This window comes from Emys orbicularis, chromosome 5 (assembly GCF_028017835.1).
Source record: "Emys orbicularis isolate rEmyOrb1 chromosome 5, rEmyOrb1.hap1, whole genome shotgun sequence".
Taxonomy (NCBI): domain Eukaryota; kingdom Metazoa; phylum Chordata; order Testudines; family Emydidae; genus Emys; species Emys orbicularis.
The window spans coordinates 93,042,129-93,056,692 of record NC_088687.1 but is presented as its reverse complement, the minus strand read 5'-3'; the positions used below and the strand labels follow the sequence as shown (position 1 = coordinate 93,056,692).

The 14,564-nt window shown below is 41.3% G+C and overlaps 1 protein-coding gene across 1 annotated transcript in view; it reads right to left on the bottom strand.

Moving 5' to 3' along the window:
* Nucleotides 1-997: 997 nt before the first annotated feature.
* The window catches only part of KDR (kinase insert domain receptor), a 35,384-nt gene continuing 21,817 nt past the window's right edge, over nt 998-14,564 (bottom strand). The window contains exons 19-30 of the mRNA XM_065404670.1: nt 13,617-13,730; nt 12,010-12,098; nt 10,048-10,204; nt 8,981-9,081; nt 7,069-7,191; nt 6,814-6,925; nt 6,470-6,569; nt 6,263-6,368; nt 4,642-4,793; nt 2,342-2,438; nt 2,147-2,235; nt 998-1,217 (exon numbers count right to left, since the gene is read on the bottom strand). Of these exons, the coding sequence (XP_065260742.1) occupies nt 998-1,217; nt 2,147-2,235; nt 2,342-2,438; nt 4,642-4,793; nt 6,263-6,368; nt 6,470-6,569; nt 6,814-6,925; nt 7,069-7,191; nt 8,981-9,081; nt 10,048-10,204; nt 12,010-12,098; nt 13,617-13,730 (1,460 nt within the window). The remainder of the gene's footprint in view (nt 1,218-2,146; nt 2,236-2,341; nt 2,439-4,641; nt 4,794-6,262; nt 6,369-6,469; nt 6,570-6,813; nt 6,926-7,068; nt 7,192-8,980; nt 9,082-10,047; nt 10,205-12,009; nt 12,099-13,616; nt 13,731-14,564) is intronic.

The following is a 14,564-nucleotide window of genomic DNA, read 5'->3' as shown; positions in this document are numbered from 1 at the left end:
CAGCTCTGGGCTACAAGAACACAGTTAAAAGCCTGTCCAGCAATTAATTAAGTTGAAAAATCACCACTCATAGAAATTTGAGCTGCCATGTAATAAGTCATTGATACTCAAGAGTTTATGGGTCAAATTCTCTACTGCTGTACATTGGAGCTGTGTCAGTTTATACCGGCACAGAATTTGGCCTTCTATGGGAGGAAAAAGAGTTTAAAAATAAGTTATAGATCCCTATGAGCCTTAGGTAACTTCTACTTTCATTTCTACCTGTTACAGGGCCTGATCCATTGTCTATTAAAGTCCATGAGAATTATTTGCATATACTTTAGGCAGCTGTTGGATCAGGCCCAAATTCACTGACTTCACTGGGAAACTCTTACCCAGAGAAATACAGCTCATCAGGTCTTACCAAGGCAAATGTGTTTTCTGTCACGGAGAGCTACCGTCAACCTTGTCTTTGTTTAATTCAGTCTATATTTAGTCAGAAACCTTCAATTAGACACAGAGCTTAAATCGGAAGGTTCTTTTTTTTTTTTGTAGAGATCTGAGTAAAAAATAATTCTGAAACAAGAAACCAGTACAGTGATATTTCCTTCCTGGAGCCCAGCCGCAAGAAGAAACAAAAGGCATGGCTGGAGCTTTATTTCATATAATTGGAAGCACAAAGTGCCCTGCTGAATGCTATTCCATTGCCTGTAGTCTTTACACTATTGGATAGACACTTAGTGTCAACATGTGTTTCATTTGGGTCTCAAAGTCCACAACCCGACTTTGTAATCAGAGAAACAAAATACATATGTTCACGGCAGTGACAGCGCTCTGCAACTTATCATGAGCTACCGATGTCTCTTGAACAAGCGTCTTGTGGCTCATCACTGCTCAATTTGCTACGTGATACTCGTGTCCTTCTTGTGAAAGCAGGTGTCCTGTGCATAAGCCCTGAATACAACCAGTCTAAGAAATACAGGAATGTTCCATATGATTTCCTGTTGTTTGTTTTGTTCTAAACAGTAGGTGAGCTCAGTGAAACACCAGTGTCATAGGTAAGTGTCTGTGTGCAGCACGTTTGAGGTGTGTCTTCTCTGATGCTCAATAGTTCTGTCTCTTCACTAGAGTAAACTGTGGTGTCCATGTCATCAGAATGATATCCTGACTGGTAGCCACTCGTCTGGTTTGAGGCTTCGGACATCACAGATTCGTTACTTTTACTGGGCACCAGCACGCTGCAAGAGAAATACAAACAACATTGAAATAACTTCTGAGAGTTTCCTGTGGAGGCCATCATTAGGCACATCAACTTGTACAAACGAATCTTCTCCAATACCAGCATGAAGCGGAGAAGAGTTGTAGTTAGCAAGGGTGGCTTGTACACCGATATAAAAGCTTTTTTAAACGTGCACCGGATTATAGGAGAGATGGTTTTCCCCTTCACTCCCCTATGACATGTAATATGCATCCTGTACAGGGAGCATTCTTATGGAAGTACAGGCTGACTGTGGGATTTAAACTGTGGCCTCTGAGAGTGAAGTGGAATGAAAGCTTGGAAATGTGGCAGTGCATTGCAGTGTGAGGTTGCAATTGTAATTACAGTGAACCTTTGATTGGAATGAAGTTGTCCTAGAAAAATAAGATCCTCAGAGGGGTTTTCAAAGGGGTAGGTGAGGCTTTAGCTGTGTGAATCCCATTGACTTTTAGGTGAGTCTCACAACTAAAATCCCGTACAATGCGCTGAAATTTACCCCTTATGTCCTTCCAGCCCATTGAAAATCATGGATCTGCTTTTAAATATAGAAACCCTTAAAACTGTTATGAACAGGCTAGAATCAGAACCACTCAAATGTGTGCCATTGGCCCAGTAGTCTCTAGTTGGTAGGGTAAAGGTGGAGCAAAATAGCACAAGTTCTCTCTGTGCTGCTGCTTGAAGTTCTGAATAGCTGTGGTGTACAGCACAGTGACAGCTACAAAGTCCTAGGAGATCTTGGACTTCTTACAAGACACAGACAGCCAGGCGTGCAGTGGGTTATTTTCTGTACTTTATATGGCACACTAAGGCCATTCAGAGAAGAGTCTATCTTTTGAGACAACTCATAGCCTAAGCATCTTCTGTAAACTGGATAGTCTTATTCCATCATATTTGCTGGCTGACCCTTACCTAAAGGGAACTGTCACTTGCTGAGCTCTGTCTTCCAGTGTCTTCAGCTCTTCAGATGCAAGAACCATCCCACTGTCTGTCTGATTGTCCTTTAAAGAGCCAAAGAGAGGCCGGAAATTGATCAGATGGAAACACACACAAAAATGGAAAAGCAGCACAAGGAATATGAAGGGATGTAACAAAAGACAGACTTACATCTTGAACAACTTTTACAGCAGGTACTAAGGGCACATCTTCAAATGTTTTCACACTCACAGGTCGGCTTTTTCGTTTACTACCTTGTCGGTACGGACTGTAAAGAGAAGAATGGATTTGTTTGCATGAGCCGTTTGGGTGAAAAAGACACAGATGATATCAGCCTCCTTTATCTTTCAACAACAAAGTTAATCATTTGTCAAAACATATTATGCAAACCTCAACTGAAAAGGGGAAACTGGCTAGAAAGTGGCATGTTTCTGACCTGCAGCTGCTAAAACCTTGATTCCCAGCCAAATCCTAAGAAACACCTTTTAAAAAACAACCATCTCCTTTTCTGAGTGATGCTTCAAGTTTCATTTCCTGCAAACTCCATGTAAAAATCTAAAAAACAGAGACACTTGGATCACAATCGTACGTCTCTTTCTTTGGACTGTACTTCTGAGACTCTTAGCTGGACCTGAGTCACCAACAGTAGACAATCTGTCTCCTGTTAAAATGTGGAAGTTGGGACTACATGTTCCACACCTTCCCCTTTCTTGAAGGCTCTTCTCCAAAAGAGGCCCTCCAAGCAAGAGGAGTTCAGTAACCCAGTGACAAAGAAAACAGCAGTGACCTATCACGGAGGCCACAGATGCCCAAATCAGCAGCAACCTCAGAGTTCCCTCTACATAAGTGTAATGAAATGTACTTTGTTTCCAAGCTAGTCTACCTAAAACTGATACAAGAGCTGCAGCAATACTGGCTGGGACCTAAGAAGGGACCACACCAACTTTACTTCTGGAAGAGGGGGAGTCAATGGGACAAAAGGCATCTCGGTATGCTACAGCGAGATCCTAGTCTGCTTTGTTGGCTGCAAAATGCTTCCAGCTCCAGGAACATAAAAATAAATCTATCCAAAGTCACGTTTCATATTCCCCACTCTGCGCCTTTTAGGGCAACGCTCCCACTGCTGTTTCATCAGAACAGATTAAAAAAATGTGGAAGCCCCTTTAAAACATATATTACCAATCTTGTTTTTTTTCCTTTTAGTCGTTACAGAATAACAGGAAGAGTGGGTTGGGAAAGCCATATAGGAAGTGTTACAAATGGAAAATGAGAGCAACGCTTTCAATGATATCAAATGTTTTCATCTTTTAAATGTAAATATTATCGACCATCACACTATTAAAACATGGTGTTTAGTTATATTACCTTGATTTCAACTGAAGTCTTAAGTGCACTGTTCCTATCTATTATTTTCCATAGCCCTATACAAAAGCAGCGGAGGGCCTTGATCCTGCACCAACAAAGTCAATGGGAGCTTTGTCATTGACTTTGGTGGATGCAGAATTAGTACCCCTGCAGTAATTAAACTGGGGCACAGTGGTCTGAAGGGGGCTTTCTGGTTCTTATATGAAATTCTTCTGTGGATTCTATCTCTGCTCTTGTCTCTTGCAACAAATCCCTCCAAGTCACCCCTGCTTCTTCTGAGGCAGCAGAAAGACACTGGCAACCATCCCTGGCATCCTGAACTCTTGAGGCTGCAGTAGGAACCACAGAGACGCCTAGGTGAGAAAATTCCTTCCTCCCCCACAACCTAGGCAGATAAGCCCTTCCCTAAGCCCATATGCACAAGATAGGTGCAGGTTCTGGAGTTTGGTCTTAAGTAAGCCTCCACTGTACACTGTTGGATAAGATTGCACGCTCTCTGCAACAGGAATCATCTCTTTGGTACATGTTTTTACAGTGCCTACCACAACAGAACCCTGATCCGTGACTCAGGCCCCTAGGTAATACCGAACACAAGTAATACATAATAAATAAGTATGATCAGTAACAGTGCCATTTAACTAAACTTCCATTAGCCATCAGTTCCTGACCCACCTAACAATGTGCTCATTTTCTGGGTAGAAATATCAGTGGGCTTGTGTAAAGATAGGCTTTTGTTAATGAATCCATCACTAGGTCTATCACCCTTACAACACCAGGGTGTGTTACAAGAATATGAACAGAACAGAAAAGAATGACTAGACATTTTCTAAAGGCTAGCTAACAATACTATCACAGCACTTTTGGACGAGAGACTGAACTCTTTAGAAGGTGGCGGGGCGAAATGTAGGTTATCACCAGTGTTTCAGAAGCTAAGAAACTAGTGTTTTGCAGATCCTCCTATAGAGACTCTATGGCTTTATTCTTATCCCTATGGACAAAGTTAAATATGGACCACGGTAGCTGAAATCTCTTCCTCTCATTTTTCCTCCCCCAACCTGAACACAACTGCCTAGAGGCCGCAATGGGATGTTCACCATATAAAATACCTAATTCCTGCTGTGTTGTCATAATGGAATTTAGGATCGCAGACTTCCTCTTCCGCCATACAGGAAACAGGTGAGGTTGGCAAAGAGAGTCCAGAATCCTCATCCATGTTCAGTGATACCGTTAGAGGAAGGACAATGTAATCTTTACCATCCTGTAGAATACAGTGAAAAAAGCCAGAGTAAAATATATATACACATTGTAAATAAGAATTCTTACAATAAAAATTAAAGCTATGGTGGGCTGCTTTATTTGACTATAAACCGTATATTATATTTGCTGGAGCATATATCAAAAGATTTGAACTTAAAGGGACAGTGTCAAAGAGTTTTAGACCAAAATGTAGACATTCTAATGGTTTTACATATCTGAGTAAGCAATCAAATGTTTACTTTTTAATTTTTTATTTCAGTTACAAATGTAAGCTTCCTATTGTGCTTTGGCTTTCTGCCCAGGCCCTAGCAAGTCTAACGCTGGCCATGCTTGGCAGAGCCCCTGAAACCTGCCCGCAGCCCCCCAGGGGGCCTTGGACCCCTGGTTGAGAACCACTGTTCTAGGGCATGAGAACTGGAAAGGGAAACCGACCATAAACTGAAAGGGAAACTGACCAATCTACATGAATTATCCAATCTGAGTGAAATGCAGAACGTGAACAATAAGCAGCAATAAAAAAAAAAAAAATATTTCAGTGTTAAATAGTCTAAAATGATATAAGTAACAATAAGGATTTTTTAAATGAATTTTATAGACAGTGTACCCGTCAGATAATAATATAGTCACAGATAATTTCTAGTTGCTGAATTTCTAGTTGCTGAAGTCTCCTCACTGATGTATGGTGGCAAATTATTTTGACGAGGAGTGTATAATTCATTAAAGTACAAAAGATAAACCAATTACATGCAGTGTGTTAAAAACAATTATAGTCTTTAAAGTAAATTGGCCTAGACGATTATAATATTTTCTTTCATGATTTCTCAGTTGAATTTATAAATAAATAAATATAAATATATATACATACACACGGCAAGTGGCAGGAAATCCACAGAAATGAGTGTCTGTCTATCTATTTTAGTTACTTATATGGTCCCATTATCACAGTATCTGAACACCTCACAGACTTTAATATATTTCTCCTCCCAACACCCCTGAGAGGCAGGGAAGTGCTACTACCCCCATTTTACAAATGGGGAACTGAGTCACAGAGAAACTAACTGACTTGCCTACAGTCCCACAGGAAGTCTGCGGCAGAGGAGGAAACTGAACTAGGTCTCCTGAATTCTAAACTAAAGCCCTTACCACTGGCATGTGTGTAGTTACCGAGCACCAAGTAGTCAGTGGGAAGTGGGACCTGAACCAATGAAGTGGCGTACAGAATACAGCTGGCTCCCCGGACTAACCCCAAAGCTATCCATATGGACAATCTGAGGGGGCAGTGGGAAGCCTTGCGGGGAGAGAGGGATAGATATGGACCAGGTTTTGTTATTATCACAAATCTCTGTGACCCTAGGCCATCCTATTCAGCCATCTGCTTCAACTCCCCAAGGTGATGTGGTATAACGATGGCCCAACAAGGCACCACTTCAGAATACTGTAGTATTGGCACAATATCTATATTTCACGTACCTGACGAACATTGGCTTGCAGTAAGTTTCCCAGGTGCTCCACTAATTCAGAAAAAGTAGGTCTTTGCTTAGGTTCTCCATGCCAGCAGTCCAGCATTGTCTGATATCTAGTGGGATAAAACCATGACAATATCAGGGCAATGAGGAGGGCACATTCTACCTATTCAGATGATTGCTATTACCATAAAGCATATTTGTAAGTTCCTACATTTCTGGTGTTGTATAGTCTGGTGCTCTCATCCTTGTTCCTTCTTTCAGTCTTCTACAAAACTCCTCATCAATTTTTACACCAGGATATGGCGAAGCTCCTAAAATGATAATGGATGCACCTTTTTTTAAGAAGACATTTAAAATTCTGGGCCTAATTTTCCACCAAATGATTTGTACATGAAATAACTGCTATTATATGAACAAGTCAGGCAATTAGAGAAGTTTGCATGCAAACTGGGTAATTGCACATGCAAAGTCAAAACTTGCAAAAATATTTCACTGTTTTTTCCACCCACTCTAGTGTTAAAATTAGAGGTTCAGTAGCAAATAAAAGTGACTTACCTAATGAAAATATCTCCCATAGCAGAATGCCAAAGGACCATACATCACTTTGAATGGTATACACTCTATCAAAAATGGTTTCTGGTGCCATCCATTTTAGGGGTAATCTGGCCTGAAAGCATTTTAAAAAAAATAATTAAACTTTAGTACGAGACAGGAAAAAGAGAACACTGTTTCCAAAAACAATGTGTTAAACTAGAATAGTTAGTATCACTTCGAATTAAAGGTCTCCAACATTTATTCTCCAAAACTTACATCTCCTTTCCTGACATAATCTGGGTCTTTGTAGATGTCTCGTGCCAAGCCAAAATCACAGATTTTGACCACGTTATTCTGTGATAAGAGGATATTACGAGCAGCCAGGTCCCTATGGATGCACTGCAAAGGGAAGAAAACAAGTTTATAGGTTGGCTGTTGTTGCAACTCTGCTCAGAAAGTTGATCTATTTCACATCTGTGCTGACCTCACTCTCAGAGGCTAGATATTTCTTAAATCCTATTAAGTAAAATAAATCCCAACGTCAACACAGTTACTGATTTTTAAGTGGCTTTTTTTATAATTGTAGCTGACCTGAACACAAAAGTCTTTCTGAGCCAAGTCCAAACACACATCTGTTTAACCAATAAGCAGCCATGGCCCTTGAGGTTAGCCAATTAATTATCCCAGGAAGCTGATGCAAAACACATTAGGATCTGATTACCACAGATTTACTTTGGTTATATTCAAATCCACGTTCCCCATCACATCTATGACACTTCACCCTTTTTAATATTCTTAGGTGAAAAATGTCATACGACAGGCCCAATGTTGAGATTATTCTCTGCTGGAAACAATTAAAGATGGAAAAGTATATCTCTCTATCTCTGCCTGTATGACAGCCGCCATCTTGGTCAATGCACCAGGGACTTCCAGAGCTAAACTCACGGGCCTCTCTAAAGCTTGACCTACAGGCTCTGGAGCTGGGGTCTGTAACCAATGCTTATGCTCTGTAGATCAGGCACAGAGGGGGACACGACACACACCCTGCCTGACCAGTAGGTTACACATGCAGGATTGTTCTTTGCAGTATATTTTTCAGGCCTTGACAAATGAACTTTTAAATGACTAAAACAAAGGGACTCTCCAATCTTTCCTTGGGAGACTATTCTACATTCTAACAGATACCACCTAATTTTGCCTTTGCATATTACCTAGTATTCCTTGTTTTTATGCCCTGTGCCACCACTAATAATTCCTCTTTCTTTCTGATGTTTACAGCCTTCAGAATATTTGCGAATGATTGGCTATTGTTTGGCCCAGTTATACAAAGTTAGGATCAAATCCTGATGGGGCATCTGCTCAGGGCTGAAATGCAGGGGAAATGTGGTGTTTCTTTTGTGTTAGCAGGTCAAGTGGAGATCCATCAAGGAGAGATTCACAGTGCCCACACACATGCATCTCTTAGGCCTTGTCTACACCCAGCCGCTAGTTCGGCGGCTGGGAATCGAAGTTCCGGGTTCAATTTATCGCGTCTGGTCTGGACGCGATAAATCGATCCCGGAAGCGCTCGCCCTCGACTGCGGTACTCCAGCTCGGCGAGAGGAGTACCGCGGAGTCGACGGGGAGCCTGCCTGCCGCGTGTGGACCGCGTCTGAACCGCGGTAAGTTCGAACTAAGGTATGTCGACTTCAGCTACGTTATTCACGTAGCTGAAGTTGCGTACCTTAGTTCGAAGTTGGGGGTTAGTGTAGACCAGGCCTTAGTCTACAATGTCTCTGTGCAGTATTATGAACAGGGGCTTCCATCCTTCCCACCGCCCTACAGAGCAATTTCTTCAGAGCAAAGCCTTTTTATTCCAACTTGGCTCCACTTATCAGGAATTGGTCCCTAGTTCCTTTTAACCTTTCCTCAAATGTCATTCCCTCCAGTCACTTTATCATTCTATTATGAATCAGTGAACAATGAACCTTATACAAATTGCTAACATTCATACCTATTAAAGCACCTCACATGGGCTGTTTAACTTTGTCATATTAATGGCTCCGATGTTTTTTGGAGCAATCAGAAAATGCTGTGCATGGTTGCCAGTCCAATGACAAACACATCACTTCCTTCTATAAACCTGTAGCATCATTTTCTACAATGGTTAATCATATGAAAAATGCCATTTCCCTGAAAAGATTCTTACTTTGCGTGAAGCCAAGAACTCCATCCCTCTGGCCACCTGGAAGCTATAACAGATAAGGTCCTCCATGCTCAGAGGGTTCTTGCAAAGGTCTTCAGAAGCTGCTGCAAGAAGCAAGATGACAACAGTCAAACATGTTCTCTATTTCAGATTTCACCTACAGATGTTTCTTATTTAAAATACATTGTCAAATCCCGTGACCTGTAGTCAGCACTTTACATTACTGTACGCAAGACCCATGTTCAAATCTCAGGCTTGATTATTTGTTTCCAGAGTTTACAAGAGCTGAGAGAGCTGCAAAAATCAGCTCATGTAGTTCCTAGCGAAAGGAAAGTCTTGCAGCTATCCCAGTGGATGAGCTAAGAGTGGAACTGAAGGGAGTTCTGATTCCACCCCCATTAGGGAAGAAAGCGCAAAGGTAAAAATATTTGTGGATCATAGAAAAATTGTTACTTGAAGAAGGGAGACATTTAATCTCACCCTCTACCAAACTGGAGGGGTAAGGTCCATAACCATACCTACTAATAGCCCAGTCCTTGCTCAGTCCTGACATCATTAGGATATTTGCTGAGTAAGAACTGCTATACTGGGTAGAATGATCTGATTATAACTCCAATCCCGCTCCTGTATAGTTAGGCTTGGAATGATTAGAACTTTATCAGTAAACATTGATTTTACCATACACACAAAACCCAACAAAACCATATTTCCATCAATAATAATAGAAATGGACAGCTAGGCAAAATAAGCAAATGCTGCCTGAGTACTTATTAGGGTTTGATTTAAGGATATTTACTTTGTATGTTTTGACAATTTTTGAATCTCAACGTCTGTGATTAAATTGTCTGAATCCCCTCAAGACTGTGCAAAACTTAAATAAAAATAGAAAAAAAGTTTTAAAAGAAACCCTGATTCCCTTGAAATTATACATCAAATAAAGTTGAATTCTTCCAAGCCTACATATAGTTGAACTGTGGCCTCCCTCCAGATGAGCCTGATCAAAGTGCTGAGCCCTAAGGCAGCCCCTCCCAATGACAAATGGCCCAAAACTAAGTAAGCACAAATCCTACCTTCTTCTTCCTCTACGTCACTAAGGGATCTCTCTTCCACAAAACCCGAGCTCGTCGAGCTCTGGCTGCTTGTGATGCTGTCTAAGCGTCGCTTCAAGTCCGCTGAGATTTCACTGATGTAGTTTTCTTTTCCCTGCCTAAATCTGGCATTTTTAGTCTAGAAAGGAAAAATAATCAGAGGTTTTCCAAGGCAGAAGTGATATTTCATAGTGTATAAGTCAGGGATGTCACTGAGCATCAGAGGGAGAGAGAAGACAGGGAGGAGGCAATTAACCTGCTCGTGGCCCTCTTCACGGGGGTGCAGCAGCCCTCCACCTTCATATGTCAGTCAGCAGCACTTATAAGCAGGTGCTACTACATTCTGTAGCTTATTGAACTAGCATGTTGTCAGGTGACTTCCCCTTCACTGTTACCGAATCCCTCCACTCTACCACTCATGCCATTATTCATTCCTTTGCCTCTTCTTCCACTGCAAAGTCCATCCTACCCCCACAAACCCACACATCTCATTTACCTGCTTCTGCTCTTATGCCACCAAATACCTCTGGAGATAGTCCTAAACCTGCGCCGCTTCCCGCAGCTCCCATTGTCCGGGAACGGCAAACCGCGGCCACTGGGAGCTGCGAGTAGCCGTTCCTGTGGATGCTCAGGTAAACAAAGCATCTCGCAGCCCGCCAGGGGCTTACCCTGAACAAGCTGCAAACCAAGTTTGGGAACCCATGTACTAAACCCACACAGACTCCTGCCAACACAAATCCAGTCTCACCTGTTTCACTTTTGCTATATTCTTGCCAAACAACACTGCTTTCCCATCCTCACGGATTCCCATCCCTATAATCCCCATTGCTTATCTGCAATGTTCAATGCCCTCTTAAAACCCATCCCCTTTCTTCATCCTCCTCTCTCCCTGCACCGTAACCAGACACAACAGATTCCTGTTGATACCATTTAACCCTCCTAACTCCCAAGACAGGGAGCAGTAGATTGCACTCACCAATATAAAATGGTAAAACTCTCCTTTCCCAGCCCCCAAAGATACAGGAAAAAAAACCCTCAGGAAAGTGATACTGTTAAAGGAGGCTCTGATGTAGGAAGAAAGACATATGACCTGCAAACTGCAAGGCACCTCTCCAGAGTTTCTAATCCCCTTAACATTGGCTCCCTCTGGGGGCTCTGGGTAAGTCTCCTAGCCCAAAATGTTCTATAAGGAGAACCTAAAGCCATATATATTCATGTCCCCCAGAAGTGGCCTGATTCTCAAAGGTGATGAACACCACCAACTTCTTCTGAAAAATCAGGCCACTGACATAAGGGCCCAAATTTAGACACTAGCCTTCATTTCTCTGGCTCCATTTCCCCATCCTTAAAGCAGGGATCTCAAAAAGGCGCAGTGAGGATTAGTTAGATCTTTGGAGAAAGCTTTGAAGATGAAAAGCGTGACATAAATTGGCTGGAGAAATTGATTTAAGAGGGAAGATTAAAAGCGCTGTATATGTATAGCCTGGCTAAACAATGAACAAGGGGGACATGATAGCAGTCTACAGAAGGGTATAAACACAAGCAGGGAGTGAAGTGATTTAAGGTGGTACAAGCTGGTTTGACTAAGAGTAAAGAGCTGAAATTAAGGGAAAAAATTGGGCTGATTATCAGGAAAAACTCCCTGTGAGATACAGCAGACTGTAGAATAGTCTGCCAAGAGAAATGGTAGATGCCTCCTCTTCGCACATTTAAAGCTTAGAATAAGAAACTAACTATATTGTATGGGCATGGGGATTGACTAAATGACCTGTAATGCCTTTTCTATATTGAATTTCTATGGTAAGTGTTAAAGATTATCATAATTAATATTAATACAAAGATACATCCCAAAGCTTTCCACTCAACGTAAAAAGAGTTTTAAAAATAAAGTTTCGTCACTCCTTAGCCTCTATTTTTAATTTTGACGATGACAGCAGACTGTACCTTGTATGGAACAAATTCACTTCTCTTGCTCCTTAAGTAAGTTGACAAGTTTCCAAACTTGCAGTATTCCACAATCACCATAAGTGGGCCTGCATAAAACATGAACCAATGAATTAGAAAGGCTATCTATTTCCCAGTTCAGCCCAGCTAAAAATATGTATTCTTTTAAAAATCATTCTACTATCTTTCCAAATAATTTTAAAGAGAATATCCACAATATAGACAGTAAAAATCTGTTCAAAGAAGGAAAGTGACACCTTTTCTGATTAGCATGTTGGATGGGGGGAAATAACATTTCAGGCCAATTTTTTCAAAAAGCAGAGACCTTATTTTGCATGTGAAAATGTGTATGAAATTGTGTGCTTATATTTATATGTGCAAGTGGCTATGACAACACATACAAATTGGCTCACTATGCATGCAAATATCCATCTACACTGATATTTGCATGCACAGTCATGCAATTAACCACCCAAATGCAGTAAACTACTTTCCTGTACACATAACTGTTCATGCATCTTTGTGCATGGAGCTGAGTCTCCATGTTTTAAAATATTTGGTCCTTAAAACCCAATTTGCAAACACAGGTACACTGATGAGCTGCCCAAATGTTGTATGCCGATGCTCAAATTGGGTTACTTGGACATTTGACATTTGGAAATGCTGATCTAAAGTCCAAGTATTGGATGTGGGCTTCTTATTATGGCCTCTACAATTAATAATTGGCCCCTATATCTACCTTTAGAAAGATTTATGGAATTCTTCTTCTTCCCAGTACTGTACTATAGTTATGGAACTGCATGAAGGAAATTCTTAGCCTAACTGTTAATATTAAACTCACAACTGAATCAACTTCTTTGGCAAGTTATTACAAAGTTACTTGTTCTAAATATCTTCCAAACTAGTGAACGATGCTGGGCTTGTTAGACCAAAACTGTTGCAATTACAAGTAAAATAGATTTAATCATCCAAATTTGGATCCAGACTCATAATCACCTTTTATCCCAGAGCTGAGGAGAGTGTTACAATTTGTGGTTTTGCTTTAGCCCATTAGAGACATAGAGGCTACCTGTGGCATTTGGATATAGATTCTGATTCCAAACCCCACAAATGTGTTTTCTTTCAGAATTCTGTTTCAGGCCTATTTCTAATTATAAACTATGTTTACTCCTCCTTTGGACAACTACATAGCATTTGAGGTTTTCATGTGAGGAATATGAATGGTCCACACCAGAAAGAAAAATAATATTGTACCTGCACTTAGCATGCCTTTTATCCAAGGATTATTACCCCATTTTACAGATGGGGGAGCTGAACTGAGGTACAAAAGATAAAGTGACTTCCTCAAGGTGACACAGCACATCAGTGACAGAGCTGACAGATTGGACTCCAGCCTTCCCATCCCCTATTGTAACCACTGGATCATGCTGACTCTTCTAATAAACAGCCCTGGAATAACTATAATGGAAAATCAAAGTCTTGCTAATGATGAAACTCAATTCTCCACTAATTGGAAATGGTCTTACTGAATTTGTGGTAGTGCCTCCAATCACTGAAAAGACATTCTATACCCGGAGAGCAACAAGGACTCTCAATCAGTCACTCACCTCCTGGTTTTGTGCAGGCACCAAGTAAATTGACAACATTTAGATGATGACCAATATGAATGAGAATCTTGAGCTCTGACATAAGTGCCCGGTGTTCACTATGTGTAGCACCCTCTGTAAAGATAAAAATTATATAACTGATCAGCATAACAGAAATAAAAGTTTTTCCCTTTGCTAACCACATCAATTAGTATTGGCATATTGAGTAAATGTTTTTGTAGGTTAACCTAGGCTAGGGTTCTCACATGAGGGACAAAACATACATTCCTCCTAACTATGCTCCGGCACTGGTGAGCTGTAGAGTTACAGAGTTGGTTTTGCTTTATTTTGAAACAGTTCCCGAATGCTGCCAAAAGGTAAAATGTCAGACTGGAGAGACAATCAGTGTATTACTGCCTGGAATCTTCTTTGCTCTATGCAACATTTTAAGCAGAGTCTGTTGAGTTTTCAGTTACCAGAGATATAACCATTACCCCATGTGGTGTCTGAATGCCAGGGGCTACCACTTGTCCTGTGGCACTAGATTGGCCTGTGAAAGGGAAGACGCGGGACAGGGGTTGGGGGCTGCATAGCCTCTCACCCAATCAATGAGAACAGCCACAGGATGATTTGTCAGCATTCTGAACATGCAGAGGAGGCAGCAGCAGCCAATATCTGAGGGGGAGGGGCAGAAGGCAGCATTCGGCAGATTTGGTAAACGCCAGGAACTTATGTAGGTGGTTGGGGTCTTCTCTTATTTTGCTTGGGGACCCATCTCATTAATGTTATGTCCTTTTACCAGGAGACTTGACAGCATGGCAAATAAACAATGAGCTTTATTGGCAGTACATGTATTGTGTGACTACTCATGCAGCACTGACAAAACTCCCAAAGTCCTTTCCCATTATTCACTGGTCTCAGTGTGAAACCTGGGACAGATTCTCTGGGTGCAGAGAACCTTGTTCAATT